The sequence below is a fragment of the Schistocerca nitens genome, chromosome 2 (genome assembly GCF_023898315.1).
Source record: "Schistocerca nitens isolate TAMUIC-IGC-003100 chromosome 2, iqSchNite1.1, whole genome shotgun sequence".
Taxonomy (NCBI): domain Eukaryota; kingdom Metazoa; phylum Arthropoda; class Insecta; order Orthoptera; family Acrididae; genus Schistocerca; species Schistocerca nitens.
The window spans coordinates 673,486,027-673,505,339 of record NC_064615.1 but is presented as its reverse complement, the minus strand read 5'-3'; the positions used below and the strand labels follow the sequence as shown (position 1 = coordinate 673,505,339).

At 39.1% G+C, this 19,313-nt stretch overlaps 1 protein-coding gene across 1 annotated transcript in view; it reads right to left on the bottom strand.

The window, feature by feature from the left end:
• Positions 1 to 5,126: 5,126 nt before the first annotated feature.
• The window catches only part of LOC126236793 (Golgi to ER traffic protein 4 homolog), an 81,079-nt gene continuing 66,892 nt past the window's right edge, over positions 5,127 to 19,313 (bottom strand). Inside the window, exons 7-9 of the mRNA XM_049946380.1 lie at positions 16,091 to 16,231; positions 14,903 to 15,048; positions 5,127 to 6,818 (exon numbers count right to left, since the gene is read on the bottom strand). Coding sequence (XP_049802337.1) covers positions 6,697 to 6,818; positions 14,903 to 15,048; positions 16,091 to 16,231 — 409 coding nt within the window. The 3' untranslated portion in view covers positions 5,127 to 6,696. The remainder of the gene's footprint in view (positions 6,819 to 14,902; positions 15,049 to 16,090; positions 16,232 to 19,313) is intronic.

The window sequence follows — 19,313 nt, the reverse complement described above, 5'->3', positions numbered from 1 at the left end:
TAGCCAGTAGTGTGGAATGAAACACTTCGTTTCAAATAAATTGACTTCCTCAGCAGAAAAGATTAATAAAAGCCAAATTTCTTCATCAGAGTGACAGAAATGACTTCATCGTTCTGCAAGGCTGTTAATGCTTGACTGCCAAAAACATAGAAATAAAATAAAATCACAAAACTGGAACTAACATGTTTTAGCCTTCCATAATTATGTTGAATGTGTTTTAATTCACGTGACAGCTCCCAGCCACATAAATATTTTTTGTTTTCATTTGAGGTAAGCTGTAAATGAAGAGGAAACATTAAAAATCACTAAATGTAAATTCGGGTCACGCAGAGACTAAAATCCAGACTGCTCTGTGCATTCTCGATTCTGGCAACTTGGCCACACCAGAAAAATGTTTCCAGGCAGCATGTGACTGCTTGTTGCTACAGCCGATATACGTTAACAGTCACACTTCAATTAGCCAAAAGCTGCAGAAGGTACTGCTCATATGCGACTCAACTGTGCATGCACATGAACCCTTTGACAACTGCTCAGATGAACTTAATGTAAATAGCTGTTACGTCACACTCATTGGGAGCAGTTTGTTGTTATGAAGTATTACAAAGTCTTCATCCTAAAGCCTTTGATACATTTTGCTGTTGGCAGACACTTGTGTGTGCAGTGTGTTTTGTTGTAAATTGCTTTCCTTTGCAACTTAAGTTTTACTTTTGTTCTCTTATTTATGTTTTATTGCTGCAGTATTATTCTGCAGCTGTGGAAACAGTAATATTCTTTGTTAGAGTATCAGTTCATTCCAGTCAAATTTACATATATTTAACTGAAATCAAGAACTCCCAGAATTAAAAAAAAAAAAAATCCTGAGTTTGTCCCAGTTTTCTCCTGGATGAAAAAATTCCTCGATCTTTTCCCCGGATTTCCCGGTTGTTCCGAGACATATACACCCTGTTGGTTCAGTGTCGCACGTTCGTCCGGCACAGTCTCTGAACCAGTCATCTGTCACATGTACAGCTAAACTGCTTCTGCCTCATAAATCAGTGCCACCAAGTAGGTGAAGATGTTGATCAATGATCTTTCAGCTAGCCTTGATGGTTTCAGGCAACAAACTGGATCCACCGAGGCGAGGCTTCCCAGTGGGTGCCATCATCTGACACTCCAGCCAGTCTCTGTGGGTCTTGGGTTTGACATGGGGCCTGTGCAATTCTCACCAGCATCAGATTGTGCTGGCAGTATTTGTTCGCTACCTGGTTTGACTTTGTGTCACCAAGGTGACTAAACATCAAGCACTACCTAGATCACTGCCTACCACCAACTTCCACATGCACGTGCGTGGAAGCCACCAAGTAATAAATGAAGTTCCTACTGAGTAAGCATTCTTGACTCCATGCTGTGGTTCACTTCAAAGTGCATTATTATTGCTGGGCACAACAGTGTCAGTGTGTCTATGCTTCCGTGCAAAAAGAAGCCAAGACAAAGGTCACTTCATTGAAACTGTAAGTGGCGGCGAGGAAGGGGGGAGGGGGAGCGAGGTATATAAGTGATTCCACTGTTCATGAAGTGTCGTATTGCAAACAATCTCTTTTCCGTACATAACATCCTGTATAACCATGCAATACATATGTCTATATTCTCAGATGCTAGTCATGTGGGGGCATTGAGATCCATCAGGGAGTTGTGTAAGGTCAATACTTGCATGACAGTCATGGGCAACCAACCAATAGTAGCAGCAATATAATGGAACAATAGACCACAGTCTCGATAAGCCATGATCCTGCTGCTGAATTCTGATATGTGCTAGTACACATTGTCCTTCATACATGAACCATAACACAATCTTCTCACAATCAATCAGTAGGTGCGATTTCTGAATGAGAAACCCGGTGCACGACCTTTCTTTGGATACAGAATATAGATTACATTACTCCTACTTACTTTGTGCAGTTGTGCTGAAATGCTACTCATTTGCATATTCAAGCACTTTTAGAACACTTGATGTGAAATTAACACCAATTGCAAGCCACCTAAATGGTGTAGAAATTTCCGGGGCCAATAGTGTAAATGGTTGCTGGAACTACATATCAGATTCAAGAAGCCATTTAAGAAAACTATTTTATTACAAAACTTGTGTGTTATTAAGAAAGCAGCTGTGTAATGTGTCCAACACAGACACAGACAATTGTATTGTATTGTACTGTACTGTATTAAACTGGGGACCTAGAAACAACAGAGAGGCTTCGTCCCCACCTTAGCCCTCAGAGGTTCACAACCCCACAACAGGCTACAGCAGTCCACTCACCTCACCGCCGCCCCACACCAAACCCAGGGTTATTGTGGGGTGTACTGTTTTGTTAGCCATGTTAATGTTTTACCAGAGTGAATTTTTCACAACAAAATCACGCTCACAGCTAAGAAGGAGAAGTTGTGTGCACTTTCAGAATAATTCAAGTGTCAGTTTATCGAAACTGACGGCATGATTGTGCAATATGCTATCTAAGATTAAAGAATGGGGAACTTTGCAAGCTGAAATCTAAGCAACTTACTCTGATACATGCATTCAACTTCAGGATCTGGGAAGCAGCAGACACTGAATGAATTTAGTGTGGATCTTGCCATAAATCCAATCAGGAGTATCAGTTCATAAGGCAAAGAATCTCGCATTCAAATTGTTTCTTGAGAAGCACACACAAAGGCCAATACCAGATGAGAACACTTTGAGAAAAAGTTACTAACAGCCAATGTATGAAAATGTTTTAAAGAAAATAACAGAAGCTGTCAGAAAACGTGAGATGGGATTCATTTTAGATGAAACTACTGATGAGCTGCTACAATATAATTTGAAAGTGTTGGTTTTTCCATAATCTGGTGAATGGGTAACATCTATGCATCTTAAATGAGCAACTTGAGAAGATAAATGCCTGTACGATAATGTAATCATTCAACTACTAATGTACAAAACTGTGGCTAGGGGACATACAACACGAAAAAGGCCAGGCTTGTGGTGATTGATGAAGCACATTATACGCTTTCGGCTTTCCAACAATTGAAGGGCATGTACCCCAACCTCAATCATGTGACATGTATTGTACATTGTCTACACCATGTTTGCTAAAGTATCAGGGAGAATTATTGCTGAAAAAATGACTTCACTGCTGCTCTGAAAGAGATTCTGGTACAGGCTCCCAGTCATAAAGTTTTTTATCAAGAAATGAGACGGCTCCACCTTCCACAGTTTCCTATCATCAGAAGGTGGGTACTTTGATAAGTTGCACAGTTTTCTTGTGTGGAAACTTTGATGAAATCCAACAGTTTTTATGTGCCCTAGACTCAATGGATGCAGTAGCCATTAAGCAGGCCCAACAATTTGTCAACAACAAAGACCTAGCCACGATATTGCAGTGTATGTTATTAAGAAGAACAACGCAATTTTCTTCTGACATTCGTGCAAGTCTGAAGGAACATGCACTGTAGTGACTACAGATTATGAAATACATGAAATGAATTTGCAGTTGTGAATACAAACAACCATCAGCTGTATAAGGAAATTATGAAAACAAAAATCTGTGCCACAATGGGACTTGAATCCAGATTTCCTCCTCTTTATGCAAGTGCCCACCTTAACCAATTTGGCTATCCGTGCACGAGTCACAGCCACATCAAAACTTTCATACGTTGTCATTCCTGTATTTGATACACATCTGAAGAAACATCGTGCTGTTGTTGTTCTTAACAATACAAGCACTGCAATATTGTATTTATCCATCACAACCAGGCAGCAACTTTCAATTAAAATGTACTCTCCCATAGGGGGAATTACATAATGTATGTACGAGTAAATGTTGTGATGCAGGAACGATGACATACGTAAGTTTGGGTCTGTCCTTGACTTTTGCACGAATAGGCAAAGTGGTTAAGGTGGGAGTTCCGAGTTTTTGTTGTTGTCATTCCCTTATACAGCTGATGGTTTTTCAAATTCAAAACTGTGAATACATTTCATATACAAACACTTAGAGTTGGAACTTTTTGCACTGTATGGCTACAAGTATTTGCCCGACATGATTCAGAGTTTGGAAAAAGACGATATGGAGGAGGAGAAACAGTAGGAGAAGTTAATGAGCATAAGTGACATTCTTGATGGATTTGTTAAAGACAAATTCAAATTAAATCTCAAGGAAAGTTATGATTTTGAAACCTCAGAAACTTTGAACTTCCTATATGGGTGCTTACAAGATATGCTCTGTTGGTTTCTTCTTCTTCTTCTTCTTCTTGCATTATGGCCTCTGTAGGACCACGGATAGTCCCTTCGTGGACCGCATTTTCCTCTTCTTCTCCCAGAACCTCTTCATTCTTTCTCTTCTTCTCTCCCACTCTTCTTCCGAGGTCTTCAGTTTCCGTTTCTCCTGTCGGCTCCACTGGTGACACTCTAATCTTTTCCTGCATTCTTCTCTGTCATTGATCTCCGGCATAGTGGTCAGTGTGTATTTGTTCCTCCGATTTTCCTTTCCTTCAACCTTGATCCCCCATTCCATACAGTCCTTCCGAAGTTCAACAACCCACTTGGTTCCTGTATCTCCCCTTGTCCTCCTGTTGTTTCCCACACTCTCTTCGTCATTCTGTCCATACTCATTATAACTACACGTCCAGCAAACCTTGCCCTTTTGAGTCTCATTTCCCTGGATAATGTTCTCATGTTCCGGTACAATTCTTCCCTAGGTCTTCGCATCCACCTCTCTTTTGGGACCTAGTATTTTTTTCAGTATTTTTCTCTCTTCTTTCTCTAGTTGTTCTGCCCCCTGTTGGTTTCTGTGGATGCTGAGCAGAGTTACTGAGCTCAAAGCACCAGTGACTTATTGACAAAAAATCTAAATGAGGTGTGTAATCCAGTTTAACAAAACTGTGTTAATGAACCATAGAAAGTTATTGTACCTAGTTTAAACCCAAATAAAGTAATTTCATCATCAGCTTTCTGTATTTATTTTCTGAACCTTTTTCCCCTTTTCTGACCATAATTTGTGCATTAAAATCCCTTCGCCAGTTATGTATCAGGTATTAAATGACATTTATTAATTATATCACATATCACTTGTCTCTTGAGTATGCATTTTTGGATTTCTTCTTATTAAAAATTATAATCCCGTAAACATTTCACTTTATTTCATTCTGAATTCACAGTCATATTCAAAGACAACAAAAAAATACAACACACAATTTGGTTTGTTATTAAGCAATGAAACTGGTATGTGATTGGTTGATGCTTTTTCAACAACAAAAAATTCAGAAGCGGAAACATTCCACAAACATATTCTTACAAAAACATTTTTACAGCTCAAATTAGCATTCATTTTCCTAAACACATTATAAATAACTAGACTCATTACTCATGAAGAAAAGAAATATAGATTTACAAATGTTACAAAATTTCCAGTCAGCTCACAAGTTTTCTAAAATAGACTGCTACATGTTTACTGTACGACTCCTTACATTATCCCATTCAAATATCCTGAAATGTGTTCTAGACACATAACTCTAACCATACGTTAGCTATCATCTTTACGACAACAGTATTTATATATCAACATGAATGCAGGTCCATCATCTTTAGGAAGCCAAACGAATAAGTATTTATTTTACTTGCGGTAAGTAGCTGATAATCGGTTTATCTGTTTGTATGTTATTTCCGTTGCAGCCACAGTGCACAACATTAACAGTTGAATATGTACAACTAAAGATGTATGTAATTCACAGCCTCGTAGAACACTGCAATTCGCTTCGATCAACTTGATGCGAACATTTATAAGAAACTTTGTCTCTCTCAGAATGACTGTAAGAGTGGAAGTTTGTAAAAACTGAGTTTACCACCCTGAAACTGCTCCCGGCTAAATCTGACAATGTGGTCCAAGAAACTCCGTCACAACACCATACTGTATCTACAGTCTCTGAAAAAAAATTGTGTTGGAAGCTACATAAATGGCCACTTGCTGTAGAGACACTTTAAAACTTCTGTCTGTGATTCCTACTTTTGTGCTACTTATAAGACCAACAATGGAATCAACACCATCTGATATTGGAGAGCTGACTGTTCACAACAAAAAGGTACTTATCACACTGTCTTGAGAATAACTGTATGTCATTAAGGCAGGGAAAATAATATTTATAATGAGTTTACAGGACCAGTATTAATGATAAAAAAAACTGTTCAAGCGGTAAAAAAAATGTGTTTAGAAAACTATCACATTTTGTATTATAAACAACTGCTCATTTTCTTATCGGATCACCACTGTACCCTTTTCAGCAAAACACACACGTTAATTAGAAATATCTTGCTAGAAGTTTAAAAAACTTTAATCTGCATCAGTATGCATTTGATGTACACATCTGTTAAAAAATATAAACTCTCTAAAATGGATTTCTCAACTACAGCTGAAGTGTTAATGTCTTTGTGTAATGTATTTTCGATTATCATTCACACTGTACACTCACTGTTACTGCAAACGGAGGGTAAAGCAGTTTGACAGTATTTTCTATAATAAAATATATCCAACAAAATTCCATGGTATTTCTACATAAATTTAACAGACTGGGCTGGATCATTTTAATTGTCTATAACAGCAAGCAATCCAAATACTATTCACAGAAATAGTCATTGGTGAGCAGTTTTCCTCCACACTGTACACATTAATTTAGGACAAAGTTTCTCATTGCTCAGTTGGCATTATCAGTTTCCATATGTAACCGAGATGTGGATGGGCAGGGCTCATTTGGTGTGTCCTCATCTGACGAATCAGAATTGCCAAGTTCAGAGAAGATGGAGCTTAAGAAGTTTCCTAAAATAACAGAAGAAGTTCAGTACAATGTAAGCTGTTATTGTTTTATCAGATTATTTAACATTTTTAATGAACAGAAATAGAAAATTAATCAAAATAAAATACAGCAGTATGATATAAATCATAAAAGTAGTTATAACAAGTATCTAGCTTCACATATCCATAATAATCCACAGGGTATGTAGGGTTTTGAAAGTCCTTCACCATTTTCAAATTATTGTCACTTTACTACCACTTAAATGACCTAATACTAGATACTGAGGTTTTAGCACCAATGTCTTTTCTTTGGTGTAAGTAAAGTATGGTTTGTCAGCAGCTGTAAAACATGGAGCCAAGATGGCTATGCATGTCTGAATGTCTAATGGTATATGCACAAACAGATAATCATTGTAATGGGAAGCTAATAACAATGGTCTGGGCCACTGATATGACAGTATCAGGCACATTGTCATCCACAAGAATCGGTGATAATGTTACCACCATTAAGCTATAGGTCCCAAAGGTTGGGCATAGTATTTTCCACTTTTGACTGATCAGTGGTGCTTTCGTGTAGGGGCCAGCTAGTATTTGTTTTTAATTCAACAGGCAATGGCATTGGTTTCTATAGGACTTCATCACTTGCTGTTATCTTATGGATACACCTTCTGGGATACCTTATGTACACGAAGTATTTATTTAGCAGAAGTGAGCAGTACGAATGTTACGTAAAGTAGGTAACTGAATACTTGGCAGAGATCTCTTTAAGACTCCTGGATTTCTTGCACTTGCTTCCCAGTCCGTCTACTCTTGTTGTTGAGTATCAGCTGAACTGTGACTTACACAACCACAATATTAAAGACTATTGGACTTTACCTGTTTGTCTAAGGTTCACAGTAGAGTTACATATTCTGGTACATACAGCAAGAAATTATTAATCTCTGCCAATTCCGGTCAAAGTTGAGAAGATAGCCTCGTTAACCACTTCTTCCACTGATATTCTTCACGGGTTTGCAGCCAGAACATGTCGTCGTCCAGACACAATATTTCGGCGGACCAGCTGGCCGCCATCTTCAGGTGAGTTAATGCTCGTGCACTGCCTCGCTGTTGCACGAGCATTAACTCACCTGAAGATGGCGGCCAGCTGGTCCGCCGAAATACTGTGTCTGGACGACGATATGATCTGGCTGCAAACCCGTGAAGAATATCAGCAGTTATTATGCCGGGAAAGTCTATGAAATCACACTTCTGCCAATTATCTCATTAACTACTTTCAATTACAGTATTCCTGTAATCTACACCAGAAGAAGCCATTTTCATTGAAAATAGATATCGCTTGTTACAAATGTAGTTATCTACATTCTCTGATAAACACCCATATTATCAATTGCACTTGAAGCTACTAATAGAGTACCAACAACAGACTTTTTTGTGTTATGTATACAGCCACTATGAATTTCTTGAGGGAAGTCCTTTTCCAGGGTAAGCAATTTTATTTTGAAATAAACATTTTATTTCACCATTTAGCAAATAGCTTATTCCACCCCCTTGGACATTATCAATCACTATCACACAGAACAAGGAAAATGACTGACCCAAAGAAAAACAACTTAATATAAATGATAAAGCAACACCTTTTTTTTAGCAATGGGTTTCCTGCTAATTCAATAGGCTACATTTAGCTAGTGTAAGCACTTATACACTGTCCCGTAACATTAATGTGACCACCTGTCACAAAACTGAAGAGCCATCTTTTGCAGTATGGATCACTGTGAGATGAAAAGGAAGATAGTCAATGAGCTGCACTCTTATTAACTCATGCATGATGTTTTAGTAGTAATCTCTGTCTTGCATATTACCCTGTCTTCCACCTTTAAGCTCTCAGATTTTCAAATCTCATCTGATATAGTTCTCGACAATCAGTCTAACCTTCTAATCCCACACGGTAAGCCTCCCCTGACCCACAGTTCTAGGTGACTTTCCCAAAATCACCCCTTTTCCTAGACCTCTCCACTCCTTTTCCTTTATCCTTTATCCTTCCCCTTCAGCCCTTCTGCCTGAAGAAGGAGCCACTGGCTCCGAAAGCTAGCCAATCACAACAGTCTTTTATGTGCGTGTTCTGCCAGCACTTGGTGAGTAGATTCTTTATCTACCCAATTAAATAATTTTATCAATTATTTATTGTTTTCATTGTTAAACTGGATGTAGTGCTGAACATGATCCTCAAGGATACATGCATACTTGTGTTGAACCACTGTGTCTTCCAAAATGATAATATCACCCAGAGAATGCAATGGGACCATTTCTCAAATCGTAACGCTCTCTCCTCCAGCTTAGACCCTTCCAACGACTGTTGCAGGGTCACACACACCAACACCCAATGGAGCTTCTTAAAACAGAATTCATTTGTGAAGGCCACCTGTCGCCACTCAGTGGGCACCCAGTTGTGGTACTGGCATACGAATTCCAGCCTTTGTTGCTGATGAACAGCTATCAGCAAGGGTGCATGAACCAGGTGCCTGCTGTAGAGGCCCATACACAGCAACATTTGGTGAACAATCATTGAGGTGACACTGTTGGTAGGCCCTTGGGTGATCAGTTGCTCAACAGATGCATGTCTATTCACAAGTACAGGTCTCCACAGCAGTCATTCAGCCTTGTCATCTACAGCCGTGGTGCACCAAAGTGCACCGAAGTTGCCTCAGCACTGGTTTTGGATAGTGTCATTTCGCTATGCATGGGATACTTTAACCACGGCAATATGCAAAACTGTTAGAAACTTAGTTGTTTCAGAAATGATTCCACCCTTGGCCTGAGAGTCTATGATCATGCTCTTTTGGACATCAGATAAATCGCTCCATTTCCATATTATGACAATTACTGCATTGTTTTTCTGGATCCCCTGAACATGATTTATATACTCTCCATTGCTAGTGCTGCCACATGCTATCTCTAAGTGGTTATTGCATGCTGACACTGACCGTAGGTAGTAATCACATAAATGTGACTGGCCCGTGTAACATTAAGCACTATATTGATTGTCTGTTGTTAATGCACTGTACAGATTAAATTACTAATAACAGCTTCACTACTGTTCAGGTTCTCCTTCTTGCTAAGATCTGCAGCATGACATATGTTATGTTATGTTATGTTATGTTATGTATGTATGTATTAATGAATGAATAAAAGACATCAAAAACATTGGATGCATTGCAAGTAAGAATTGCCAATGTGGTCACAAATTTTTCCAAGTGATGTACAGAGAAGAGTAATTGTAAACATAACTGATCATCTACAAAAATATTTTAGCAATTCAGGGGCTCATGTGGAGATTTAATTGATTCCAAATGAAAGAATGTCTTGTGTGCAGTAACTAAACAATAATGTAGTCAGTTTGCAAATAATAAAGTTGCTGTAATTTGACAACATGAAGTTGGGAACTAAAGTGCAGATTACAAATGTCACAAAAGTTACAAGTTTCGATATCTACACTGAACTTCACTACAATGAAACAACCCATTCAGTTTGGACAATTTAGAGAATTTTGCAGTGCTCAAGCAAGTACTTGTGTACAGATCCTTCCACTCATTAATCAGTTAGTCTATGCTACTGAAAACTGAGTAAACCAGTACGACACTTGGGGAGCAACGGGTAGGAGAGGACGAGCCTGCCTTAGGCATTTAGAGAGGATATTAAAACTTAGGTTCAGATCTACATCTACGTACATATTCCACAAGCCACCATATGATGCATGGCGGAATGTACCTTACACCACTACTAGTCATTTATTTTCCTGTTCCATTCTCAAATGGAGTGAGGGAAAAGTGACACCTGTGTACAAGCCCTAATTTCTCTCATTCTGTATTATCTTTGATGTCCTTATGCAAAATGTACATTGGCAGCAGCAGAATGGTTCTGCAGTCAGCTGCAAATGTCACTTCTCTAAATTTTCTCAATAGCATTTCACCAAAAGACATCGTCTTCCCTCCGAGATTCCCTTTGAGTACACGAAGGATCTCTGTAATACTCTCGTATTGATCAAACCATCCGGTAACACACCAACAGCACATATCTGTATCATTTTGATGTCTTCCTTTAACTCAATCTGGTGGGGTTCCCAACCACTAAAGAATGGGTCAAATCGATGTTCCGTACACTGTCTCCTTCATAGATGAGCTGCATTTTCCTAGAATTCTCCCAACAAAGTGAAGTTGACTACTACCGACCTTACTTGATAGTTCCGTTTCATACCTCTTTACAAAACAATGTCTAAATAATTGACAAGATTGTGAAAAGCGGCACAACAATAATACTGTACTCAAACATTACATGACTGTTTTCCTAATCATTCTCGTTAGCTTCCATTTATCTACATTTAGAGCAAGCTGCCATTCACCACACCAAATTTGGAGCAAGTCACCATTCATCACACCAAACAGATACTCTGTGTTAGTTAACACGTATTCTCCGAAAGGCACTCAATGTTAACACTTTCTTGTACATTACAGCATCATTAGCAAACAGTCGCCCTATCCGTCACATTATTTATGTTTGTACAGAACAAGAGCTTCACACTTCCCTGGGGCACTCCTGACAAAATCCTTCTCTCTGAGAAACACTCACTACCCCCAGACAATGCAGTTATGAAGTCTTCGAGCCATTCACATATCTGAGAACCTGTTCTGCATACTCAGACCTCTGTTAATGGTCTGCACAGGAACACTATGATGACTGCTTTCTGACAATTGTGAGGTTTCCCCTATTTTGAAAAGTATTAATTTTTCCAAATTTTACATTTACTGAAACTTGGCAGAGATCCGAAGCCAATTTGCTGCATTAAGCAGTGTTGCAGAGTAAGATCGCAGTAAGTAGGTAGCTCATTCCCATAGATATAGATGTAGCAACTGAACCATATGGCATATCGGTAATCATGAGTGTGAGGAGAGGAACTTGAGCCTTGAGAATAGATTTTACTCTGCTGAGTAAATATGTAGGGGAATCACTTGATTTTACTTTATTAAATATTAATAATTACGGTTCTCTTTTGGCATATGTGGTACTAAGAGAAGCCTACGGCTTAAAGCTTGGAAATAATGATAATGCTGGGCAGTAAACCAGTAAATTCAGTAAGCACTTGAATATTGTTAATTTACCAAAGATGTGGAACCACTATGAAGTTTTACAATGTAAGCAAGTGATTTCAGCTGTGTGCTAATCTTGCCAGTCGGTAATAGGATGAACTCTGAGCCTGTTCATATGCGATAGTCACCAATGGGCTGTTCTTAACACTTTGCCATCCGGCGACACCAGAGTGGTGTCGTGTGTGAAATAGCTGTCAACGGTCGGCTACACCTCAGTGGTGTGTGCATGGTATCGCTCAGTGGCCGGTGACACTACAGTGGTGTCGTGAGCACAGTATCGCACAATGTCCAGTGACAGAAATTAAGTATCTTTTTCATTCTGTTGGTATTTTGTTTAGGTAACAATAAGTTACACATGTCAACAAGTTTTTTGTTTTATGAGTACTTGTGCACTCAGACGAAAGAGACGATACGATTATTTATGATGAATTTGTGTTCATCTTGTCTGATGTTCTTGACAACTTGGCCTATTGGGAAGAGGACATTGGATATCAAAAAAATTAAAGTGAAGCAGAATTTTTGGAAGATAGTGAAATACGTCCAAGAAGAATTCAGTAAACACTATGGTTGCCAACTGATTCGGATGAATCAGACGAAGAAGACAAACTATGATTTACTGAGGACCAATAATAAATTTGAAGGGTCTCCCGGTCCACACATATTTCCCGAAGATACACAGAGCGTCGTGGATATCGTAGAATTAGATATTGGGAAGGATCTATTTGAATATATTAACAATGAAATAGACCAGTATTACAGTCAAAATTGCAATAGAAGGAAACTGGATAAAAAAAAAATGCCAAATCTGTCAATGTTACGGGATCCGAACTTAGAAAACGGTTTGGGCTTTCTATACTTAAGGAAACTGTAAAAGGAAGGATCGATGATTATTAGTCAACAAATCCGTTGATAGACACACCAATATTTCGCAAAATGATGTCCCGCAACCGATTCAGATAAATATTATCATTTTTACATTTTTCCGACAACAACAATAAACCGGCTAATGCCAACCGGCTTTTCAAAGAGCAATTTGTAATTGATTATTTTCCCGAAAAGTTGAAAGAAACATTTAATCTAAGTCAAAACATCTCAACTGATGAAGGAATGATACTGTGGTGTGACAGTTAAATTTTAAAGTTTACAATCCATCGAAAATTACAAAATATGGCATACTCATTCGCATGCTGTGTGATTCAAGTAAGGGATACATTTCCTCATTCAAGATATATTCCGGCACTGGACAACCTTTATCAAAAACAATGATGGAACTACTGACACTTTCTTATGGAAAGTGACGTCACCTCTACATTGTAGAACTTGCAGAGAAGTTACTTGAAAAGAAAATTCGAGTTTGTGGAATGATACTGCAAAATAGGGGATTTCTCGAAAAATCAAAGAGTGCAAAAGTCGATGTGTTTGAAGCTTGTCATCAACAGAAAGGTTACAAGTGGCCGGCGACAAGCCAAGTAATCCGAATTAGCACTGCCGGCGCCAAGCGAATAAATCTGTACGAGACATGCGGTAGGCAAAGTGTTAATATGATAGTTGGCTTTACTATTTTTTCTGATTTTATTACCTTTATGATAGCAATCATTTCATAATACTAAAATGCTACTACTTTACAGTGCTTACAAATAAATGCATTTTAATGGATTCCTGGGACTTATTTCACATAGATTAGCTACAAGCACCACCAATTAAATTACAGGTCGCTTGCTTGCACCTTCTTTAGAATGCAATGTGCTACAGGAGCCACTTTCAGGGGCAACCTCTATGAGAGCTTCACAGAGAAGAGGCAGGAGGAAATCCTATGTGCCAATTCGCTAAGATAACTCATGAGATGGTCATCTTAACTAGTACAGTCTTCAGCAGAAAGGCTTGACCAGTAAACTATAGCTATCACTCGTACCATTTTTTACAGAATCGCAGATGAACTGAAAAACTTGTATGGAGGTTTGGGACCGTCAGGGGAGTCTGCAAGATCTAGGAATATTAAACCTGACTCTTGCCTTTCATCCATTGTTCACAGGGTATCGTGGGAGAAATCGTCAAACCAAGTTTCACGTGGTCAAATGAGTAGCACTCTTTTGAGATCATGGATCATATTCTTGAACAGACTGGGGTATCATTTTCTTTACATTGGTGAAAATATAAACACCAATCAGTAACACGGAATGCTAAGATTTCTGAGTTGTTTTCCACTGTGGTCGGTAAACAATGTGCTTTCAAATGTCGAGTTAGATTGACTGTCTCATTTAGTACACACATCACTTCAATGAAAGATGCAGTCCCATTTGTTATATGTTAAGAGTAATCATGTGTGACAAAGAATTAAATCTCTCAATACGTGATCAAGATCTTGCATTAGCCATCAAAATACTATATACAAAAACGGAACTGTCAAGTTGTCTAGAAACCCAAAAAGTATCCTCTAACATACGAACAATATTTAGCTTACTGATTCATAAGATCATTATTTATTTTTGCTCTCGAGGATTATTTCATGGAAAAGACTGCCAACATCAAAAGTAACTACCAGGTTTATTCAGTCCACCAGTTTCTACCAAATGACAACTATGGAGCCAAGAAACAAGGAAAACTGAAAATGTTACAATGCATCTTCACTCCTATGCAGTCTGTTTCAGAATGGAATGGCAATCCCCGTGGCTTACTACTTCAATTAGTACTCCATTCGATGCATGTAAAATAAGAAAAGGAATCTAAAAATACATTTTATGACATGAAAGAGTACAGTGTTCAGAGTTTCATTACTAGTATTTCAATCCCAAAAAGCAGAAGGGTAACACTACACAACACATGCCACATAAGTAGCAAACACTTTACAAATAATGCACCAGATGTATTGTTAATGTTGTCCAATGCACTTAACATCAAAAGAGTAATATAGCTCTGTGATACTTGCGTGTAAATAAAATATAAGAATTCAGTAAATGTTTTCATTACCTAAAAATCCTTGTGTCTTTGGACGGGCAGCAGCGACACCAAAAAATATTTGGGAAATTTTATCAAGATATTCAGTATATGATGGATCCCTTTTTATACTTGGCTCATATTTTTCACACAAGACAATAAAAGCAGCTAGCTTACCACTGAAAGAAAAACAGTCATAATTATAAGGCACATATGACAGACAAAGTAGCAAGTAGACAACTTCACTACTTCAAAATTTTGATATGACAAACTACTTCACAAAACAGCAATAAGTTTGATATCCAAAAGAGAGAAACCATTTATTGTATTTAATTTCTGTGAGTGATATTAAACTGAATTAATCTTTTCTAGATATTTGATCACTGTAGCAAAAATTACTACAGTTTTTCTGTTACTGTATTTCTCAGCCTTCGGTCATACATTTTTTTGACTTCCTACTAAGTCGGTATCAGATATGTTGAATCCCTTACATAATAATGGACACAAAACATCAACTTACTACAAAACTGGTCATGATGCTTCTAAATAAAATGACTTTTGGATATTAGGCAACGTCACTGTAAAACGCTAAAGCAACTAAACTGCTGATGTTTCGATCAACGTGCTACAGTCAAAACATTGGCAATTCTGCTCGTTTAGTTTTTTACAATGATGAGGCCTAATAGGTAAAATTATTTTATTCAGAATGACATTGGGCATGGAAGCTACAAACTTACAGAGTCACAATATTTGTGTGAGAAATACAATAAAGGAATTTGTCACACAATAGTTACTGTGTTCTCCCTTACATAGTATGCCAAGTCTGTGTACTATGGTTTTATTTGAGGAAACAAAGGTGATACTAATATCTCCATAATTAACACTGACATCACAGAAGACTGTACACAGTTTAATGAGAACTTCATTACAATTCAATAGTGTGAAAACAAAATTATGATATCTTACACGGTTCCACAAATATCTGAGGTCAACAGCTTAGGTGATTCACGCAGTATATTACAAAGAAACCACTTAATTAGTTTCAAGTGTCAATATGCACAGTTTAATAGCCAACATTAATTAGCTTTCCTTCTTTCAGTAACAGCACACGGTAATTTATGTCTTTGCATTCCTCTAAACTTCTGTGACTTGTAATGAAAAATTGTACTTGCAGCACCCTTAAGACCATGCAGATATGTGTACTGATGTGTTAGTACATACCTTTCTACAGTTTGCAAAAGAAACCATATGAAGTTGAGCAGGGGTAAAATATATGGTGGCCCAGCCTGAATATTTGGGTGTTGCTTTGTATAGCACTTAAACGCTTCAACTGCCGATTGTTTATTCTGAAGACAGAGGTACCTGAAATGTTTCAAAATAATTTTTTTGTAACATCAATGACACGAACAGGGCTATTACAGAAAAATGGAAAGCACACCAACAATTTTCAGTATTTAATCAGAGAATAGTTTAATTTTTTTCCTTTCATTCACTTCCCATTCGCCATTTTAGGTCAGAAAATTTCACAATGACAAATTTCCAAGAACAAATAGGCTTTGTCCAGAATTTGCCCATTACGTGAAAGAACTGAGGTCACAAATGATCATTATTGAACATATGTTTACACTCAATAGTGTTAAATACACTTGGGTCTGTCTTCCTACACCCCTGGATATTGGTAAACATAAGGCGGTTTATGCTTCCCATCAAAAGGGGTTAAGCTGCCTCATCCATCCATCCATCCATCCATCCATCCACCCACCCATCCATCCAGAATGAGCAAAAGAAATTGGGGAACTCAAATCTGGACTTCAGGTTTGATAGACAGCATTGTCATGTTGCACTTGGCCACAGTCTCGCTCTACAATAGTGTAGAGTAATGGGGCCTTATGGTTAGTATTCTTTTAGCAACAGGCTATGTGCCTGCCATCACATCCAAAAACTTGCAATTTACAATATGTATCTGTGAAGTAAATCAGAAAAATGTCACATTATCAACAAATATCAGAATCATGCCTATGACTTCTAAAATAATGTTTATTTTAGTCCTAATATTTACTGTACGTATACTGCAGCATGTTCTATGGCTGGATGAGGTCACCAACATAAATGTTAGTATACTTGAAGACGACAAGAACTATCAATGAAATCTAAGATTTTATCCATGCCATTCAATGTCAATTAAGTGATTGGATTTGATTTTTGTTTTGCTCATCTCCGTATTCATGAACATCACCTCTCAGCGCGCAGAATAAACAAGTACCCACTACAACGAAAAACACAATTCTCTCAGATTCTGTGATAAGCACATGGTAGTCAAAATGAATGTTAATGTTGTGCACAAGCAGGTAAGACATCTCGATACAATAATACACACAGTACATTTTTATGTATACCACAAAAACCAGAAAACTTTAAGTACACTGCATCTAGTATCAACAATTTATGGCCTCATCTGTTAGACTTCAATGTTTAACAAATGGCATATGCCACATGTCCATTATTTCTTTCTATTCACTTGCTTATCATTAAGGACACATCCAACAGGGGACAGGGGAAGGCTGCTGTTTCCAACCCCTCCCTTCAGAAAAAACGGAACTGTCATCTTCATAAATCGAACTTGCATCATGCCCTGTCAGACATACAGATGTATCTCTTCAATTGTCATTTTGAGGAAAGCCACAGCATGCAATGGACATTGAGGGTTATAGCAAGGGTATTGCCATCTATTGTGAAGCCTGAAAACTTGGTTGGTTGATTGGTTTGTGGGATTGAAGGGACCAGACTAATAGGGCCATTGGTCCCTTTTTCCACGAACTTGAAACACCACAAAGAATAAGAACAAACAGTGGAGATGACACATGACAAGAAAGACACAAACAGAGACCAGAAAAAAGGAATTAAAATCACACCAAGTGTGACAGTGGTTGCCGACCATAGAAACAAAACAGGAAAAGTCAACCACCAAGAAATGCAATAAAAACCCCAGTCAAAAATCGTAGGCCAAAGGCCAGACTCAACACAAAAAAAAAAGGACAAACACTTAGATCAAGCGATGAAAACCCCCTGCACGAATAAAACTCAAAACTAAATATGCCATCGCAAAGTCATCTGATAAAAGTGCAGGAAGCATATCAGGCAGCGCAAACGTCTGCCTGAGCAGAGTTAAAAGCAGGCAGTCCAACAACATGTGGACCACCGTCAAAGCTGACCCGCAGCGACATAAAGGTGGGCCTCACGGCGCAATAAATAGCTGAGTGTTATCCAGGTGTGGCCAATGCGCAGCCGGCAGAGGACAACAGAGTCCTTGTGAGAGACCCGCAATGAGGAGCGCCATGCACTGGTAGCCTCCTTGATGGCTCAAAGTTTGTTGGGTAAAGTAAGGGTGCGCCATTCTTCACCCCAGGTGCGAAGTACTTTCTGCTGCAAAACTGACCTGAGGTCACTCTCCGAAAGGCCAATCTCCAAGGCTGGTGCACCAACAGCCTGTTTGGCCAGCGTGTCAACACGTTCACTTCCCAGGATGCCGACATGACCTGGGGTCCACACAAAGACCACAGAGCGGCTGCAACAGGCAAGAGTATGGAGGGACTCCTGGATAGCCATCACCAGACAAGAGTGAGGGAAACACTGGTCGATAGCTCGTAAACTGCTCAGGGAGTCACTGCAGATAATCAAGGACTCACCTGAGCAGGAGCAGATATACTCTAGGGTGCGAGAGATGGCAACCAGCTCGGCAGTGAAAACACTGCAGCCAGCCGCCAATGAGAGTTGTTCATAATGATCCCCTAGAGTAAGAGCATAACCGACACAACCAGCAACCATTGAACTGTCAGTATAGACACTGTCAGAGCCTTGAAACGTGGCAAGGATTGAAAGAAAGCGACAGTGGAGGGCCTCAGGAGGGACTGAGTCTTCGGGCCCTGTGCCAAATCGAGCCGAAGGCATGGGCGGGGCACACACCGTGGGGGTATACGCAGAGTGGACTGGAAAAAAGGTGGAAGAGGGAAAACCTCAAGCTCAGATAAGAGCTCCGACGTTAACTGCGATCGTACACCCTGACTGGGGCCACCGTTCCGGAAGATGGACAACCAACTGAGGGAACAGGAGACAATAATTGGGATGCTTGGGCAAGCTACAAATGTGTGTAGCATAAGCAGCCAGTAACCGTTGGTGCCAGAACCGCAATGGAGGGACACCTGCCTCCACAAGTATGCTGTTGACAGGGCTTGTTTGGAAAGCTCCAGTGTTGAAAAGGATCCCGCTGTGAAGGGTGGGGTCAAGCAACTGCAATGTGGAAGGTGATGCCGAACTGTAAGCCAGGCTCCCATAATCTAGATGGGACTGAATTAATGCCTGGTACAGCCGTAGAAGGGTAGACCGATCAGCACCGTAGCTGGTGTGACTCGAGCAACGAAGAGCTTTAAGATGCCGCCAGCATATC